General features: G+C 44.2%; 1 protein-coding gene across 2 annotated transcripts; it reads right to left on the bottom strand.

The window, feature by feature from the left end:
- Positions 1 to 4,243: 4,243 nt before the first annotated feature.
- Positions 4,244 to 9,833, bottom strand: LOC139421960 (uncharacterized). 2 transcript variants are annotated; one of them, XM_071173102.1, is made up of 8 exons: positions 9,623 to 9,833; positions 8,339 to 8,739; positions 7,475 to 7,855; positions 7,021 to 7,186; positions 6,236 to 6,464; positions 5,986 to 6,112; positions 5,646 to 5,724; positions 4,244 to 5,511 (listed from the first exon to the last, which is right to left on the bottom strand). In XM_071173102.1, the coding sequence occupies exons 2-8, from the start codon at positions 8,692 to 8,694 to the stop codon at positions 5,353 to 5,355; spliced, it is 1,497 nt and encodes a 498-aa protein (XP_071029203.1). In that variant the 5' UTR covers positions 8,695 to 8,739; positions 9,623 to 9,833; the 3' UTR covers positions 4,244 to 5,352. The 2 variants fall into 2 exon arrangements, with proteins under 2 accessions (XP_071029203.1, XP_071029204.1); XM_071173103.1 differs by having other exon boundaries at positions 4,244 to 5,508.
- Between the last annotated feature and the right edge of the window lie 5,762 nt (positions 9,834 to 15,595).

Genomic DNA, 15,595 nt, shown 5'->3' with positions numbered 1-15,595 from the left:
TAATAGGAAGGATCGGAGGACCAATGCGCAGCGTGGTAAGTGTCCATAACAATACTTTATTTACATGAACACTAAACTACAAAATAACAACGTGAATAACCGAAACAAACAAAACAGTCCCGTGTGGAACAAACACTGACACAGAAAATAATCACTCACAACTCAAAAGTGAAACCAGGCTACCTAAGTATGGTTCTCAGTCAGGGACAATGAATGACAGCTGCCTCTGATTCAGAACCATACCAGGCCAAACACAGAAATCCCAAATCATAGAAAAAGGACAAAAAAAAAATAGACAACCCACCCAACTCACGCCCTGACCATACTAAAACAAAGACATAACAAAAGAACTAAGGTCAGAACGTGACACATTCTGACATTTATTTCATCACTGTATTTATGATCATAATGCAAACGACCAAATAAATTCCAGACTACACAGTATGTAGCACAAAACAATCACTTGCACCATGGACTAACACATGTATTTATTACCTATTTATACACATTGAATTTCTGAATATATGTGTAATGTCTGTGTTTCTATATTACACATTGTAAGAATCACTATTTTTTTTACCAGGCAGGTAAGAACTGAAGTCTTAATGTTGTATTTAGTTATTCAAATTGAGAATTGAAGTTTGCTAAGGTGTTTCTATGCATGGTGTCAAAATATGTTTATACTCTACATGGCCTAAAGTATGTGATAATGTTAGCTATTCTAGTAATTGGCTTTGATTTGGGCCAAGAGCATTTTCTTAGTGATTCTTTCAGAAGCTAGGGAGATAGGGAAAGGGACCTGCGGGGTTATTTTAAAGATCATTGCATCAAATCCATCAAGCCCTGCTTAATAGGTTTATTCTCTAAAGGAACTTGTCTTTATATAGGAATTTACAATCAAGATGCAGGATTTCTTCCTTAAATTTAATATTACCAAGACATATATTTCTACTAGAATTAATGAAAATATTAATGTTAGCTATTCTAGTATCACTTTGCAGTCCCCCACCTGCAAACAGCTGACAATATAGTTTTTAGTAATTAGGAGCGGAGAATGGCCAATTCATTAAGCATTTGAATGTTTTTCTTTACTGATGTAATTAATATGGAGTTGGTCCCCCTTTGCTGCTATAACAGCCTCCAGTCTTCTGGGAAGGCTTTCCTCTAGATGTTGGAATATTGCTGCAGGGACTTGCTTCCATTCAGCCACTAGAGCATTAGTGAGGTCAGGCACGTTGGGCGATTAGGCCTGGCTTGCAGTCAGTGTTCCAATTCATCCCAAAGGTGTTCGATGGGGTTGAGGTCAGGGCTCTGCCCAGGCCAGTCAAGTTCTTCCACACTGATCTCGACAAACCACCTGAGGACAGACAATTTTTACGTGCTTCAGCACTCAGCGGTCCCATTCTGTGAGTTTGTGTGGCCTACTACTTCGCAGCTGAGCCGTTGTTGTGCCAAGACAATTCAACTTTTTCACATTTTACAAACTGACTTTGTGGAAAGGTGGCATCCTATGACGGTGCCACGTTGAAAGTCACTGAGATCTTCAGTAGGGGCCATTCTACTGCCAATGTTTGTCTTTGGAGATTGCATGGCTGTGTGCTCGATTTTATACATCTGTCAGCAATGGGTGTGGCCGAAATAGCCGAATCCACTCATTTGAAGGGGTGTCCACATACCTTTGGTCATGTAGTGTATGTTCTGTAAATAAAAGTTCTTAAATTGTTATTACTACTTTGTTGAGTTATTTGAGACGAGTTAACATTTATTTTAAATACCACACAATATAGTATTTTAGATTATTAAAAATTAATTATTTGTAAAAATCACATTGTGTAACTCAGTTTTTCACAATCTAAAGTCAAGGCCACTGGCCCTCAAACTAAGTATACTTAGTAGTCCTTTAAAAGTTATTATTACTTGACTTTGGGCATCTCAGGTTAAAGTATATTCACAGTGCTGGTAATTCAATTTGGTAGTCACCAGGTGAAGCTGGTTGAGAGAATGCCAAGAGTGTGCAAAGCTCTCATCAAGGCAAAGGGTGGCTACTTTGAAGATTCTCAAGTATAAAATATATTTTGATTAGTTTAACACTTTTTTGGTTACTATGTGATTCCATATGTGTTATTCATAGTTCTGACGTCTTCACTATTATTCTACGATGTAGAAAATAGTTAAAATAAAGAAAAACCCTGGAATGAGTAGGTGTGTCCAAACTTTTGACTGGTACTGTATATACACTGCTCAAAAAAATAAAGGGAACACTAAAATAACACATCCGAGATCTGAATGAATGAAATATTCTTATTAAATACTTTTTTCTTTACATAGTTGAATGTGCTGACAACAAAATCACACAAAAATTATCAATGGAAATCAAATTTATCAACCCATGGAGGTCTGGATTTGGAGTCACACTCAAAATTCAAGTGGAAAACCACACTACAGGCTGATCCAACTTTGATGTAATGTCCTTAAAACAAGTCAAAATGAGGCTCAGTAGTGTGTGTGGCCTCCACAATGCCTGTATGACCTCCCTACAACGCCTGGGCATGCTCCTGTTGAGGAGGCGGATGGTCTCCTGAGGGATCTCCTCCCAGACCTGGACTAAAGCATCCGCCAACTCCTGGACAGTCTGTGGATGGAGCGAGACATGATGTCCCAGATGTGCTCAATTGGATTCAGGTCTGGGGAACGGGGCAGGCCAGTCCATAGCATCAATGCCTTCCTCTTGCAGGAACTGCTGACACACTCCAGCCACATGAGGTCTAGCATTGTCTTGCATTAGGAGGTTCCCAGGGCCAACTGCACCAGCATATGGTCTCACAAGGGGTCTGAGGATCTCATCTCGGTACCTAATGGCAGTCAGGCTATCTCTGGCGAGCACATGGAGGGCTGTGCAGCCCCTCAAAGAAATGCCACCCCACACCATGACTGACCCACCGCCAAACCGGTCACGCTGGAGGATGTTGCAGGCAGCAGAACGTTCTCCACGGCGTCTCCAGACTCTGTCACGTCTGTCACATGTGCTCAGTGTGAACCTGCTTTCATCTGTGAAGAGCACAGGGCGCCAGTGGCGAATTTGCCAATCTTGGTGTTCTCTGGCAAATGCCAAACGTCCTGCACGGTGTTGGGCTGTAAGCACAACCCCCACCTGTGGACGTCGGGCCCTCATACCACCCTCATGGAGTCTGTTTCTGACCGTTTGAGCAGACACATGCACATTTGTGGCCTGCTGGAGGTCATTTTGCAGGGCTCTGGCAGTGCTCCTCCTGCTCCTCCTTGCACAAAGGCGGAGGTAGCGGTCCTGCTGCTGGGTTGTTGCCCTCCTACGGCCTCCTCCACGTCTCCTGATGTACTGGCTTGTCTCCTGGTAGCGCCTCCATGCTCTGGATACTACGCTGACAGACACAGCAAACCTTCTTGCCACAGCTCGCATTGATGTGCCTTCCTGGATGAGCTGCACTACCTGAGCCACTTGTGTGGGATGTAGACTCCGTCTCATGCTACCACTAGAGTGAAAGCACCGCCAGCATTCGAAAGTGACCAAAACATCAGCCAGGAAGCATAGGAACTGAGAAGTGGTCTGTGGTCACCACCTGCAGAACCACTCCTTTATTGGGGGTGTCTTGCTAATTGCCTATAATTTCCACCTGTTGTCTATTCCATTTGCACAACAGCATGTGCAATTTATTGTCAATCAGTGTTGCTTCTTAAGTGGACAGTTTGATTTCACAGAAGTGTGATTGACTTGGAGTTACATTGCGTTGTTTAAGTGTTCCCTTTATTTTTTTGAGCAGTGTATTTGTATATAAACTCAGCAAAAAAATAAACATCTCTTTTTCAGGACCCTGTCTTTCAAAGATAATTAATAAAAATCCAAATAACTTCACAGATCTTCATTGTAGAGGGTTTAAACACTGTTTCCCAAGCTTGTTCAATGAACCATAAACAATTAATGAACATGCACCTGTGGAACGGTCGTTAAGAAACTAACAGATTACAGACGGTAGCCAATTAAGGTCACAGTTATGAAAACTTAGGACACTAAAGAGGCCTTTCTACTGACTCTGAAAAACACCAAAAGAAAGATGCCCAGGGTCCCTGCTCATCTGCGTGAACATGCCTTAGGCATGCTGCAAGGAGGCATGAGGACTGCAGATGTGGCCAGGGCAATAAATTGCAATGTCCATACTGTGAGACGCCTAAGACAGCGCTACAGGGAGACAGGACGGACAGCTGATCATCCTCGCAGTGACAGACCACATGTAAAAACACCTGCACAGGATCGGCATATCCGAACCTCACACCTGTTGGACAGGTACAGGATGGCAACAACAACTGCCTGAGTTACACCATGAATGCACAATCCCTCCATCAGTGCTGAGACTGTTCGCAATAGGCTGAGAGAGGCTGGACTGAGGGCTTGTAGGCATGTTGTAAGGCAGGTCCTCACCAGACATCACCAGCAACAACTTCGCCTATGGGCACAAACCCACCATCGCTGGACCAGACAGGACTGGCAAAAAGTGCTCTTCCCTGGCGGTTTGTCTCACCAGGGTTGATGGTCGGATTCGCATTTATCGTCGAAGGAATGAGTGTTACACCGAGGCCTGTACCCTGGAGTGGGATCGATTTGGAGGTGGAGGGTCCGTCATGGTCTGGGGCGGTGTGTCACAGCGTCATCGGACAGAGATTTTTGTAATTGCAGGCAATCTCAATGTTGTGCGTTACAGGGAAGACATCCTCCTCCCTCATGTGGTACCCTTCCTGCAGGCTCATCCTGACATGACCCTCCAGCATGACAATGCGTGATTTCCTGCAAGACAGGAATGTCAGTGTTCTGCCATGGCCAGCGACGAGCCCGGATCTCAATCCCCTTGAGCACGTCTGGGACCTGTTGGGGTGTGAGAGCTAGGGTCATTACCCTCAGAAATGTCCGGGAACTTGCAGGTGCCTTGGTGGAAGAGTGTGGTAACATCTCACAACAAGAACTTGCAAATCTGGTGCAGTCCATGAGGAGGAGATGCACTGCAGTACTTAATGCAGCTGGTGGCCACACCAGATACGGACTTACTTTTGATTTTGACCCCCGCTTTGTTCAAGGACACATTATTCAATTTCTGTTAGTCACATGTCTGTGGAACTTGTTCAGTTTATGTCTCAGTTGTTGAATCTTGTTATGTTCATACAAATATTTACACATGTTAATTTTGCTGAAAATAAACACAGTTGACAGTGAGAGGACGTTTCTTTTTTTGCTGAGTTTATATATCCTCGTTCTCTGATCACATTTTGCAGACAGTCCTCCACCCCTCTGTTCAAGTTATCCCTCTCTCTTCTTAGTGTTGTTGGTCATTCTCTCTCTCTAGGCACCATTCCTGGGGCCATGTTGAACAACAGGCTGAGTTTACAGAGCTTTTCATTGGATGAAAGAGACTCCTCCCACAGGCGCTGGTTGGTCTCCCTCAGAATCTTCACTTCCCCCATCAGGGCTATCCTGTCCTGCTTCTCCTGACCGTCACAGAGAGAGACAAAGAGAGAGAGAGAGGTCATTGGGGTTATTTAAAAAGAGATGCTGAGGTGGTCAACACATGGATTTAATGATGACAGATGGGGGTTGTGTATCTGAGATAGAAATGTCTCACATTTTCCAGGTTGCTCTCCAAGTGTCTCAGCAGCACCTCCAGGTCGTGAAGTCTATCAGACAGATCACTGGGCACTTCACTTTAGAGAAGCAAAACATCTTGTTAATACAGAATAACTTCAACACAAGCTTCATGGGGGAAAAGATTATGTGCTGAAGGTGAATTAAAATATACAACTCCATAATGGCACACTTCATACTATTCCCATGTGCCTTTGAGAATGAATAGCCAGATCTTACAGGACCCACAGTTTCATTAAGTCAGAGTAGAGCCATTATGTGTGTATATCCGCACAGTAAAGAGAATGGAACCATAGGGAGAGAGAATGTGTGTACAGTACCTTCTTATTACAGGCTGGAAATTGTAGTCCTGAGGAGGGTAGTAATTGGGTGGGCAAGCCGTGGGTCCACCCTTTGATCCAAGCTTCATGGACTTACTGGGGGTAATGGGCTCCACTGTCCTCTGTGCTACAAACATGAAACATAAATGCACTGCATATTCTCATTTAGTCTTAAATGCCATGCATCTCACAAGCATTCATAGGCAAGTTCAGGCACATGGACATGCTTCTTGCACACATACTCTCCTACCCTCATAGGCCTTGGCAGTGTTGACCAGGTTGCTCCACTTCAGGCTCCCTGCAGGGTCCGGTAGGGGGATGTGCCCAGAGTCCCAGCCCTCTGTCAGGGACAGCTCAGAGGCAGACAGGTCCTCCAGCCCCGCCAACTCTGAGCAGTCAGACACTGGGGAACAGGCCAGACTGTAGTCCATGGGACCACTGCCTAGACTGATCTCTGTAGAGAGGCTATGACGGCAGTACTAGGGGACAGAAGCAAAATGAGCTGTGGTCAGTTAAATGTGTACATGGACATAATCTTGAACTTTAAAGGTTCAATGCAGCTGTTTTTATCTTAATATCAAATAATTTCTGGGTAACAATTAAGTACCTTACTGGGACTGTTTTCAATTAAAATTGTCAAAATAAAATGAAAATAGCTTCTTAGCAAAGAGCAATTTCTCAAGCAAGAATTTTGCTTGGACTGTCTGGGAGTGGTCTGAGGGGAATGGAAAAACTGAAAACTACCTGTTATTGGCAGAGAGGTTTGGAACTCTCTTTCTTATTGGTTACTTATGATGTCACCAGGCAGGCCAAAACGCCTTCCCACAAGCGGTCTTTTCAAGCAGCTCTTACACTAAAAGGGCATTATCATCATTTTCACAATTTCACAGTATTATTCCAACCTCATAGTGTGGAAATATATATAAAACACAGGAAAATCACATTTGTAAGGTTCGTACTCATATTGAATTTGAGTATGTTAGAACAATATTCAACACCTGTGCCTCTATGATGTGTGTTGAGGTCTTAACTCACTGCATCCCTCCCTGATTCCTCTGATGTGTTGTCCATTATGATGAGCCTCCTCAGTTCCTCCTCTAGATTTGTTGTCTTGCGGGTCTGTCGCGGAGAGAGAGGTCCCCGCAGCGAGGCCAGGACACGTGGCTGACCAAACAAGTTCTGGGACGTCATGTCCACCTGTCTGATTACAGAGTGGTACCGCACAGTTACTCAGTAATTAATCATCTCAACACGCTGCAAATCCTGTTTGGATCAACTCAATAGAAATTTTCTTGGAACCTTCCTTTGTCAACTCAGATCACATAGCCTTTTCTCTATACATTATACAACTAGAATCAAATTACAAATCAATGAATTACACATTAATGAAGTAAGTACTTGATACATGCACTATAGAACTGCAATAACTGAAATAATATAGAATAACGTTCTCTCACTCTCTCTCTCTCTCTCTTACGCTCAAACTCACCTCTTGATGCTGTTACTGTGAGAGCTGTTGTTGGTCTTGATGGTGTTGCTGTCTATGTTGGTGTTGTCCTTGTGCTGCCAGGTTGTGAGTCTCCTATAGACAGGAAGAGTGGGACTGAGGCTTGGCTGGTAGACCGGCTTGGGACGAAGGCTTGGTTGGTAGAGAAGCTTGGGGCTTAGGCTTCGCTGGTGCTGCTGCTGGTTTGGTCTGGGCTGCTGCTGGTGCTGGAAAGGCTGACTCTGGTGCTGGTCCTGGCTCTGGTGCTGGCTCTGCTGTCGGCCAGACTGGTTAGGGTCCGAGGGGCGGGATCTGATAGTGGCTCTGAGCATGCGAGGTTTGTCCACTGTGGTAGTCTTATATCCCTGAGTGCTACTGTAGACACTGCAGGCAAAACAAACACACACATATCAGAACCACGGGTACAGCACAAACATAGACAGACACAGCAGTACAAACAAACACACCAAAGAAATGCACACACAGTGCAGATGTGCAAACTCGCACATGGGACGCATAGAGAAATGTCGACATTATTGAGACTTATCCAAGCATTAATCCAATCACATATTGCTAACCCGATGCCGCACCCAGTGTGTTTGTATGTAACAGTTATGTGTCACACGAAGGTTGTGGTCCCCCCATGTGGGACTCTGCAGCTCTCAGCTGACCCGGAATCATTACACACATCAATCTATACCAGGGTCCCTCCCACTATGGTCTCTGTCTCACTATGCCTGTCTCTCACCTGTGTGTCCCTTTCCACCCTCCCTTTTTGCCCCCCTTCCTGTCTCTCACTCCCGCCAGGTGTCTTACCCACCAAGGTGTCCCTCCCTCACTTCCTTACTCCCCCTGTCTGTTACTCACCTGGGTCTGAAGACAGCCAGGGCTCTGCGGGGCAGGGGCAGGGTGTGGGCATGGTAGCCCTGGCACTGGTTGAGGGAGACAGGCCTGGCAGAAGAGGATGCCCCCCCTCTTCTCTCAGTGCTAGGGCTGGATATCTGCGGAGGGGGGCTGTATGTGCCCCAGCCATGCAAGGACCTCTGGGGGGCCCTGGGACAGGCATAGTGTGACTTGGCCTCCTGAGGTTGTTTAGTGTCATTTGGGGAGTACAGATCTGGTGTGTCAAAGTCCCTGCCACTGAAGAGGATGTCCAGTCCAACCCCCTGGTGAACCCCCCTCTCACCAAACCAGCCCTTGTGGGCAGTGATACAGGAGGCCATGGCAGAGAGAGTGTCACTGCTGGGGGGGGAGCACAGCAACTCCACCTGAGAAATAGAGTGTGTTGGACAGAGGTGATGGTTGGTATGTTCAATGGCAGCTATGGGAGAATATATGACCAGACTGGCTTGAAAATGTAAAACTGAGAATTAGGGGGAGAGAAATTAGTAAGCATGTGTGGTAGTACTAGGCACCCTTGTTCAGCCCTAACACGAGCAAAACTCGTTGCCTGGTTTAACTGAGCTAAGGCTTCACTATATGAGAGGAGGGACTGTCCAGAGCCAGGCTAGAAGAGGCACAGGCTATATGCTCTGGCACTGAGGAATAGAGGGCTGATTGTTAATGTGAGTGTGGTCAATGTTCTCCTTGTTAACACATAGCTGCATTGTGCTGCACTGGGATTCGGAGCTCTGGGTTGCTCTGAATAGCACAGATTGAAGAAATTAATGTTGAAGGAATTTATTCATGAAATGTCATCGATTGCTTTTTTCTGCAAGACCTTATTCCATTAATATCAATCACTTTTAACATCCCAACCATAATGCATGTATCAACCAAATCAGTGACCATTCTTCTGGTCATCTTTAGAGAACAGGTTGTAAAACGTTATTGTTGCAAAAGTGTCTTGGCTAACCCCCACAGGTTAGTGCCTACAGGCCTAATGCCAGCACATAACAACTACAGCAGGCTATCTATCTGTGGTCAAGACCATCAGCAAAATTTCCAAAAGCATCCATCAATCATGACCACTCACAAAACAGCTGGATAAGTCTTGTCAATAAGTAATTAGACTATGTTATCAGTCATCACTGACGTTCTGTTGTGGACAGCAGACACAATAATACAATTTCTTAGCCATCATCTGCATATGCTAAATCACATTCCAGAGAAATCAGGGAATAACTTGTAGAGGAAAAACAGAATACTTACCTCTCTTCAGTGTCTATGAGCCAGTTCACATATCCTAAATTAACTCACAGTGCTCTCAGCCTCTGTCCACTGTGTGTGTGTGTGTGTCACACAAGCTCCCATAGAATTTCATATTTTTCCTGACAAATTAGCAGCTATGTTTAATACCCTACTCTTTCTAGCAACCTACTAGTTTTTCAAGAATTTTATGGAATTGTCCAACTTTAATCAATTTGTGATTGCATGTGGCCATTCCTACATCTTCCTACAATGCCCCCTCTCGAGCATCCCATTGGTTTCTGCATGAACGTCCTCCCCCTCGAGCATCCCACTGGTTCCTGCATGAACACCCCCCCCCCCCCCCCCCCCCCCCGAGCATGCCATCTTTATGCTTGTGCGACACTTTTGATATTCTGGATTTCCACTGATTATCTATGAGATAAAAAAAAATGTCAAAAGTTTAATAAAAGTATTATCTGAGTTTTTTAGGGGTGAAGTACACTGTCTATCGGTGTGCTAGCTAGCTACCAATACTGCTTGCTAGCTAACTAGCACACAGTGTCCTTCGCTCCTGCTTGCTGAACACCTGCCCTTGCTGTTGTTAACAGAACTGCAGGAAAACAGTGCCCAACAAGCGGGGGCAAAGGACACCGTCTACCGGTGTCCTAGCTATCGTTAGCTAAATACCTATCCTGCCTCCTGTGAACCAGAGTCCTAGCTAGCTAACTAAATAACTAGCACCCTGTGTCCTCTAATTCCTGCCCTCACTGTCGTTAGAAGGACACGGTCTACCCGTGGCCCTAGCTAGCTGGCTACCGTTGTTGCCGCCGCCTCTTCTGTGGGGTTTATTGACAGTTGGCATTCAATGTTATGGTGCATTACCGCCATGTGAGAACTCCTTCAAGACTGTTGGAAAAGCATTCCAGGTGAAGCTGGTTTAGAGAATGTCAAGAGCGTGCAAAGCTGTCATTAAGGCAAAGGGTGGCAACTTTGAAGAATCTCATGTGTAAAATATATTTTGATTTGTTTAAACACTTTTTTGGTTACTACATGATTCCATATGTGTTATTTCATAGTTTTGATGTTTTCACTATTATTATACAACGTAGAAAATAGTACAAATAAAGAAAAACCCTGTAATGAGTTGCTGTGTCCAAACTTTTGACTGGTACTGTACATATATATATACACACACACACACACACACATATATATATATATATATATATATATATATATATATATATATATATATATATATATACACACATACATATGTACATATATATATATATATATATATCAGAGTCAGAGGAAGGCCCTACTGTATATATATATATCTATATATATATATACAGTGCATTCGAAAAGTATTCAGACCCCTTGAATTTTTTCACATTTTTTTATGTCACAGCCTTATTATAAAATTGAATAAAATGTTTTTTTTCTTATCAATCTACACAAAATACCCCATAATGACAAATGACAAAGGAAAAACAGTTTTTTTTAAAGTTTTTGCAAATTTATTGGAAAAAAACGGAAATATTAAATTTGCATGAGTATTCAAAACCTTTACTCAGTACTTTGATGTAGCACCTTTGGCAGCGATTACAGCCTTGAGTCTTCTTGGGTATGACGCTTGGCACACCGACTGCAAGGCACTACAGAGGGTAGTGCGTACGGCCCAGTACATCACTGGGGCAAAGCTTCCTGCCATCCAGGACCTCTATATCAGGCGGTGTCAGAGGAAGGCCCTAGAAATTGTCAAAGACTCCAGCCACCCTAGTCATAGACTGTTCTCTCTGCTACCGCACTGCAAGCGGTACCGGAGAGCCAAGTCGAGGTCCAAAAGGCTTCTTAAAAAATTATTTGGGACTGGGGGGCAGTATTGAGTAGCTTGTATGAGGTGCCCAGAGTAAACTGCCTGCTACTCAGGTATATTTGGATAGAAAACACACTGAAGTCTCTAAAATTGTTTGAATGAAGTATGTGAGTATAACAGAACTCATATGGCAGGCAAAAACCTGAGAAAAAATCCAACCAGGAAGTGGGAAATCTGAGGTTTGTAGTTTTTCAAGTAATTTCCCATCCAATATACAGTGTCTATGGGGTCATATTGCACTTCCTAAGGCTTCCACTAGATGTCAACAGTCTTTAGAACCTTGTTTCAGGCTTCTACTATGAAGGGGAAGCGAATAAGAGCTGTTTGAACCAGGGATCTGGCAGAAAGCCATGAGCTAAGTCACGCTTGCAGCCGTGAGAGCGAGCTGCGTTCCCTTTCATTTCTAAAGACGAAGGAATTGTCCGGTTGGAATATTATTGAAGATTTATGATAAAAACATCCTAAAGATTGATTATATACATCGTTTGACATGTTTCTACGAACTGTAATGGATTTGTGAACTAAACGCGCAAACAAAAAGGAGGTATTTGGACATAAAGATGGACTTTATCGAACAAAACAAACATTTATTGTGGAACTAGGATTCCTGGGAGTGCATTCCGATGAATATCATCAAAGGTAAGTGAATATTTATAATGCTATTTCTGAGTTTTGTGACACCGCTCCTTGGTTGAAAAATGGCTGTATGTTTTTCTGTGGTTAGGTGCTGACCTAACATAATTGCATGGTGTGCTTTTAACGTAAAGTTTTTAAAAAATCTGACACAGTGGTTGCATTAAGGAGAAGTTTATCTATAATCATATGTATAACACTTGTATTTTAGATCAATGTTTATGATGAGTATTTCTGTAATTTGATGTGGCTCTCTGCACTTTCACCGGATGTTTGTTTGAGACAATGCATTTCTGAACATAACGCACCAATTTCAAATGAGGTTTTTGGACATAAAGATTAACTTTATCGAACAAAACACACATTTATTGTCTAACATGGAGTCCTGGGAGTGCCATCCGGTGAAGATCATCAAAGGTTAGTGATTCCTTTTAAAGCTATTTCTGTCTTTTGTGACACCTCTCCTTCTTTGGAAAATGGCTGTATGGTTTTCTGTGGCTAGGCGCTGACCTAACATAATCGCAAGGTGTGCTTTCGCCGTAAAGCCTTTTTGAAATCAGACAATGTGGCTGGATTAACAAGAAGTTTATCTTTAAAATGGTGTATAATACTTGTATGTTTGAGGAATTTTAATTATGAGATTTCTGTTGTTTGAATTTGGTGCCCTGCAATTTCACTGGCTGTTGGCGAGGTCCCACATATCCCAGAGAAGTTAACAGCTTCTACCCCCAAGCCACAAGACTCCTGAACAGCTAATCAAAGGGCTACCCAGACCCCTCTTTCACTCTGCTGCTTCTCTCGGTTTATAATCTATGCATAGTCACTTTAGCTCTACCTACATGTACATATTACCTCAATTACCTCAACTAACTGGTCCCCCCCCCCCCCCCATTGACTCTGTACCGGTACCCACTGTATATAGCCTCACTATTGTTATTTTACTGCAGCTGCTGAATTATTTGTTGCATTTATTTTCTATTTTCTAGTTAACTTTTTTTTAAGCATTGTTGGTTAAGGGCTTGTAAGTAAGCATTTCACTGTTAGGTCTACACACCTGTTGTAATCGGCGCATGTGACAAATAACATCTTATTTGATATGTTTGATCGAGTTTAAGTCCGGGCTCTGGCTGGGCCACTTAAAGACATTCTTGTCCCGAAGCCACTCCTGCATTGTCTTGGCTGTGTGCTTATGGTTGTTGTCCTTTTGGAAGGTGAACCTTCACCCCAGTCTAAGGTCCTGAGCGCTCTGGAGCAGATTTTCATCAAGGATCTGTCTGTACTTTGCTCTGTTCATCTTTCCCTCGATCATGACTAGTCTCCCTGTCCCTGCTGCTGAAAAACATCCCCACAGCATGATGCTGCCACCACCATGCTTCACCATAGGAATGGTGCCAGGTTTCCTCCAGACGTGACGCTTGGCATTCAGGCCAAAGAGTTCAATCTTGGTTTCATCAGATCAGAGAACCTTGTTTCTCATGGTCTGAGAGTCCTTTAGATGCCTTTTGGCAAACTCCAAGTGGGCTGTCATGTGCCTTTTACTGAGGAGTGGCTTCCGTCTGGCCACTCTACCATAAAGGCCTGATTGGTGGAGTGCTGCAGAGATGGTTGTCCTTCTGGAAGGTTCTCCCATCTCCACTGAGGAACTCTGGAGCTCTGCCAGAGTGACCATTGGGTTCTTGGTCACCTCCCTGACCAAGGCCATTCTCCCCTGATTGCTCAGTTTGGCCAGGTAGCCAGCTCTAGGAAGAGTCTTGGTGTTCCACATTTTTTCAGTTTAAGAATGATGGAGGCCACTGTGTTCTTGGAAACCTTCAATGCTGTAGACATGTTTTGGTACACTCAACACAATCCTGTCTCTGAGCTCTACGGACAATTCCTTCGACCTCATAGCTTGGTTTTTGCTCTGACATGCACTGTCAACTGTGGGTTCTTATATAGACAGGTGTGTGCCTTTCCAAATCACGTACAATCAATTGATTGTACCACGGGTGGACTCAAATCAAGTTGTAGAAACATCTCAAGGATGATCAATGGAAACAGGATGCACCTAAGCTCAATTTCGAGTCTCATAGCAAAGGGTCTGAATACTGAATACTGAATAAGCCGAAGGACACCATCCCAACCGTGAAGCACAGGGGTGGCAGCATCATGTTGTGGGGGTGCTTTGCTGCCGGAGGGACTGGTGCACTTCACAAACTAGATGGCACCATGAGGGAGGAAAAGAATGTGGATATATTGAAGCAACGTCTCAAGACATCAGTCAGGAAGTTAAAGCTTGGTCGCAAATGGGTCTTCCAAATGGACAATGACCCCAAGCATACTTCCAAAGTTGTGGCAAAATGGCTTAAGGACAACAAAGTCAAGGTCTTGGAGTGGCCATCACAAAGCCCTGACCTCAATCCTATAGAAAATTTGTGGGCAGAACTGAAAAAGCATGTGCGAGCAAGGAGGCCTACAAACCTGACTCAGTTACAACAGCTCTGTCAGGAGGAATGGGCCAAAATTCACCCAATTTATTGTGGGAAGCTTGTGGAAGGCTACCCAAAACTTCTGTAAACGTCTGACCCACTGGGAATATGATGAAAGAAATAAAAGCTGAAATATATTATTTTCTCTACTATTATTCTGACATTTCACATTCTTAAAAGAAAGTGGTGATCCTAACTGACATAAGACAGGCAATGTTTACTAGGATTAAATGTCAGGGAAGTATTAAATACTTTTTTTCTTTACATAGTTGAATGTGCTGATAACACAATCACACAAAAATGATCAATGGAAATCAAATTTATCAACCCATGGAGGTCTGGATTTGGAGTCACACTCAAAATTCAAGTGGAAAACCACACTACAGGCTGATCCAACTTTGATGTAATGTCCTTAAAACAAGTCAAAATGAGGCTCAGTAGTGTGTGTGGCCTCCACGTGCCTGTATGACCTCCCTACAACGCCTGGGCATGCTCCTGATGAGGTGGCGGATGGTCTCCTGAGGGATCTCCTCCCAGACCTGGACTAAAGCATCCGCCAACACCTGGACAGTCTGTGGATGGAGCGAGACATGATGTCCCAGATGTGCTCAATTGGATTCAGGTCTGGGGAACGGGCGGGCCAGTCCATAGCATCAATGCCTTCCTTTTGCAGGAACTGCTGACACACTCCAGCCACATGAGGTCTAGCATTGTCTTGCATTAGGAGGAACCCAGGGCCAACCGCACCAGCATATGGTCTCACAAGGGGTCTGACGATCTCATCTCGGTACCTAATGGCAGTCAGGCTACATCTGGCGAGCACATGGAGGGCTGTGCGGCCCCCCAAAGAAATGACACCCCACACCATGACTGACCCACCGCCAAACCGGTCATGCTGGAGGATGTTGCAGGCAGCAGAACGTTCTCCACGGCGTCTCCAGACTGTCACGTCTGTCACATGTGCTCAGTGTGAACCTGCTTTCATCTGTGAAGAGCACAGGGCGCCAGTGG

The sequence above is a fragment of the Oncorhynchus clarkii genome, chromosome 12, assembly GCF_045791955.1.
Source record: "Oncorhynchus clarkii lewisi isolate Uvic-CL-2024 chromosome 12, UVic_Ocla_1.0, whole genome shotgun sequence".
NCBI lineage: Eukaryota > Metazoa > Chordata > Actinopteri > Salmoniformes > Salmonidae > Oncorhynchus > Oncorhynchus clarkii.
This window is presented reverse-complemented; position numbering and strand designations above follow the sequence as displayed.

Bases quoted from the DNA above. Each gene is read 5' to 3' on its own strand.
- LOC139421960 (XM_071173102.1), bottom strand. From the start codon at position 8,694: ATGGCCTCCTGTATCACTGCCCACAAGGGCTGGTTTGGTGAGAGGGGG. The intron at 6,465-7,020 runs GTGAGTTAAGAC...TCTGTCCCCTAG, and splicing joins AGGAATCAGGGAGGGATGCA to TACTGCCGTCATAGCCTCTC. The intron at 5,725-5,985 runs GTACTGTACACA...GCTTCTCTAAAG, and splicing joins TTCCAGCCTGTAATAAGAAG to TGAAGTGCCCAGTGATCTGT.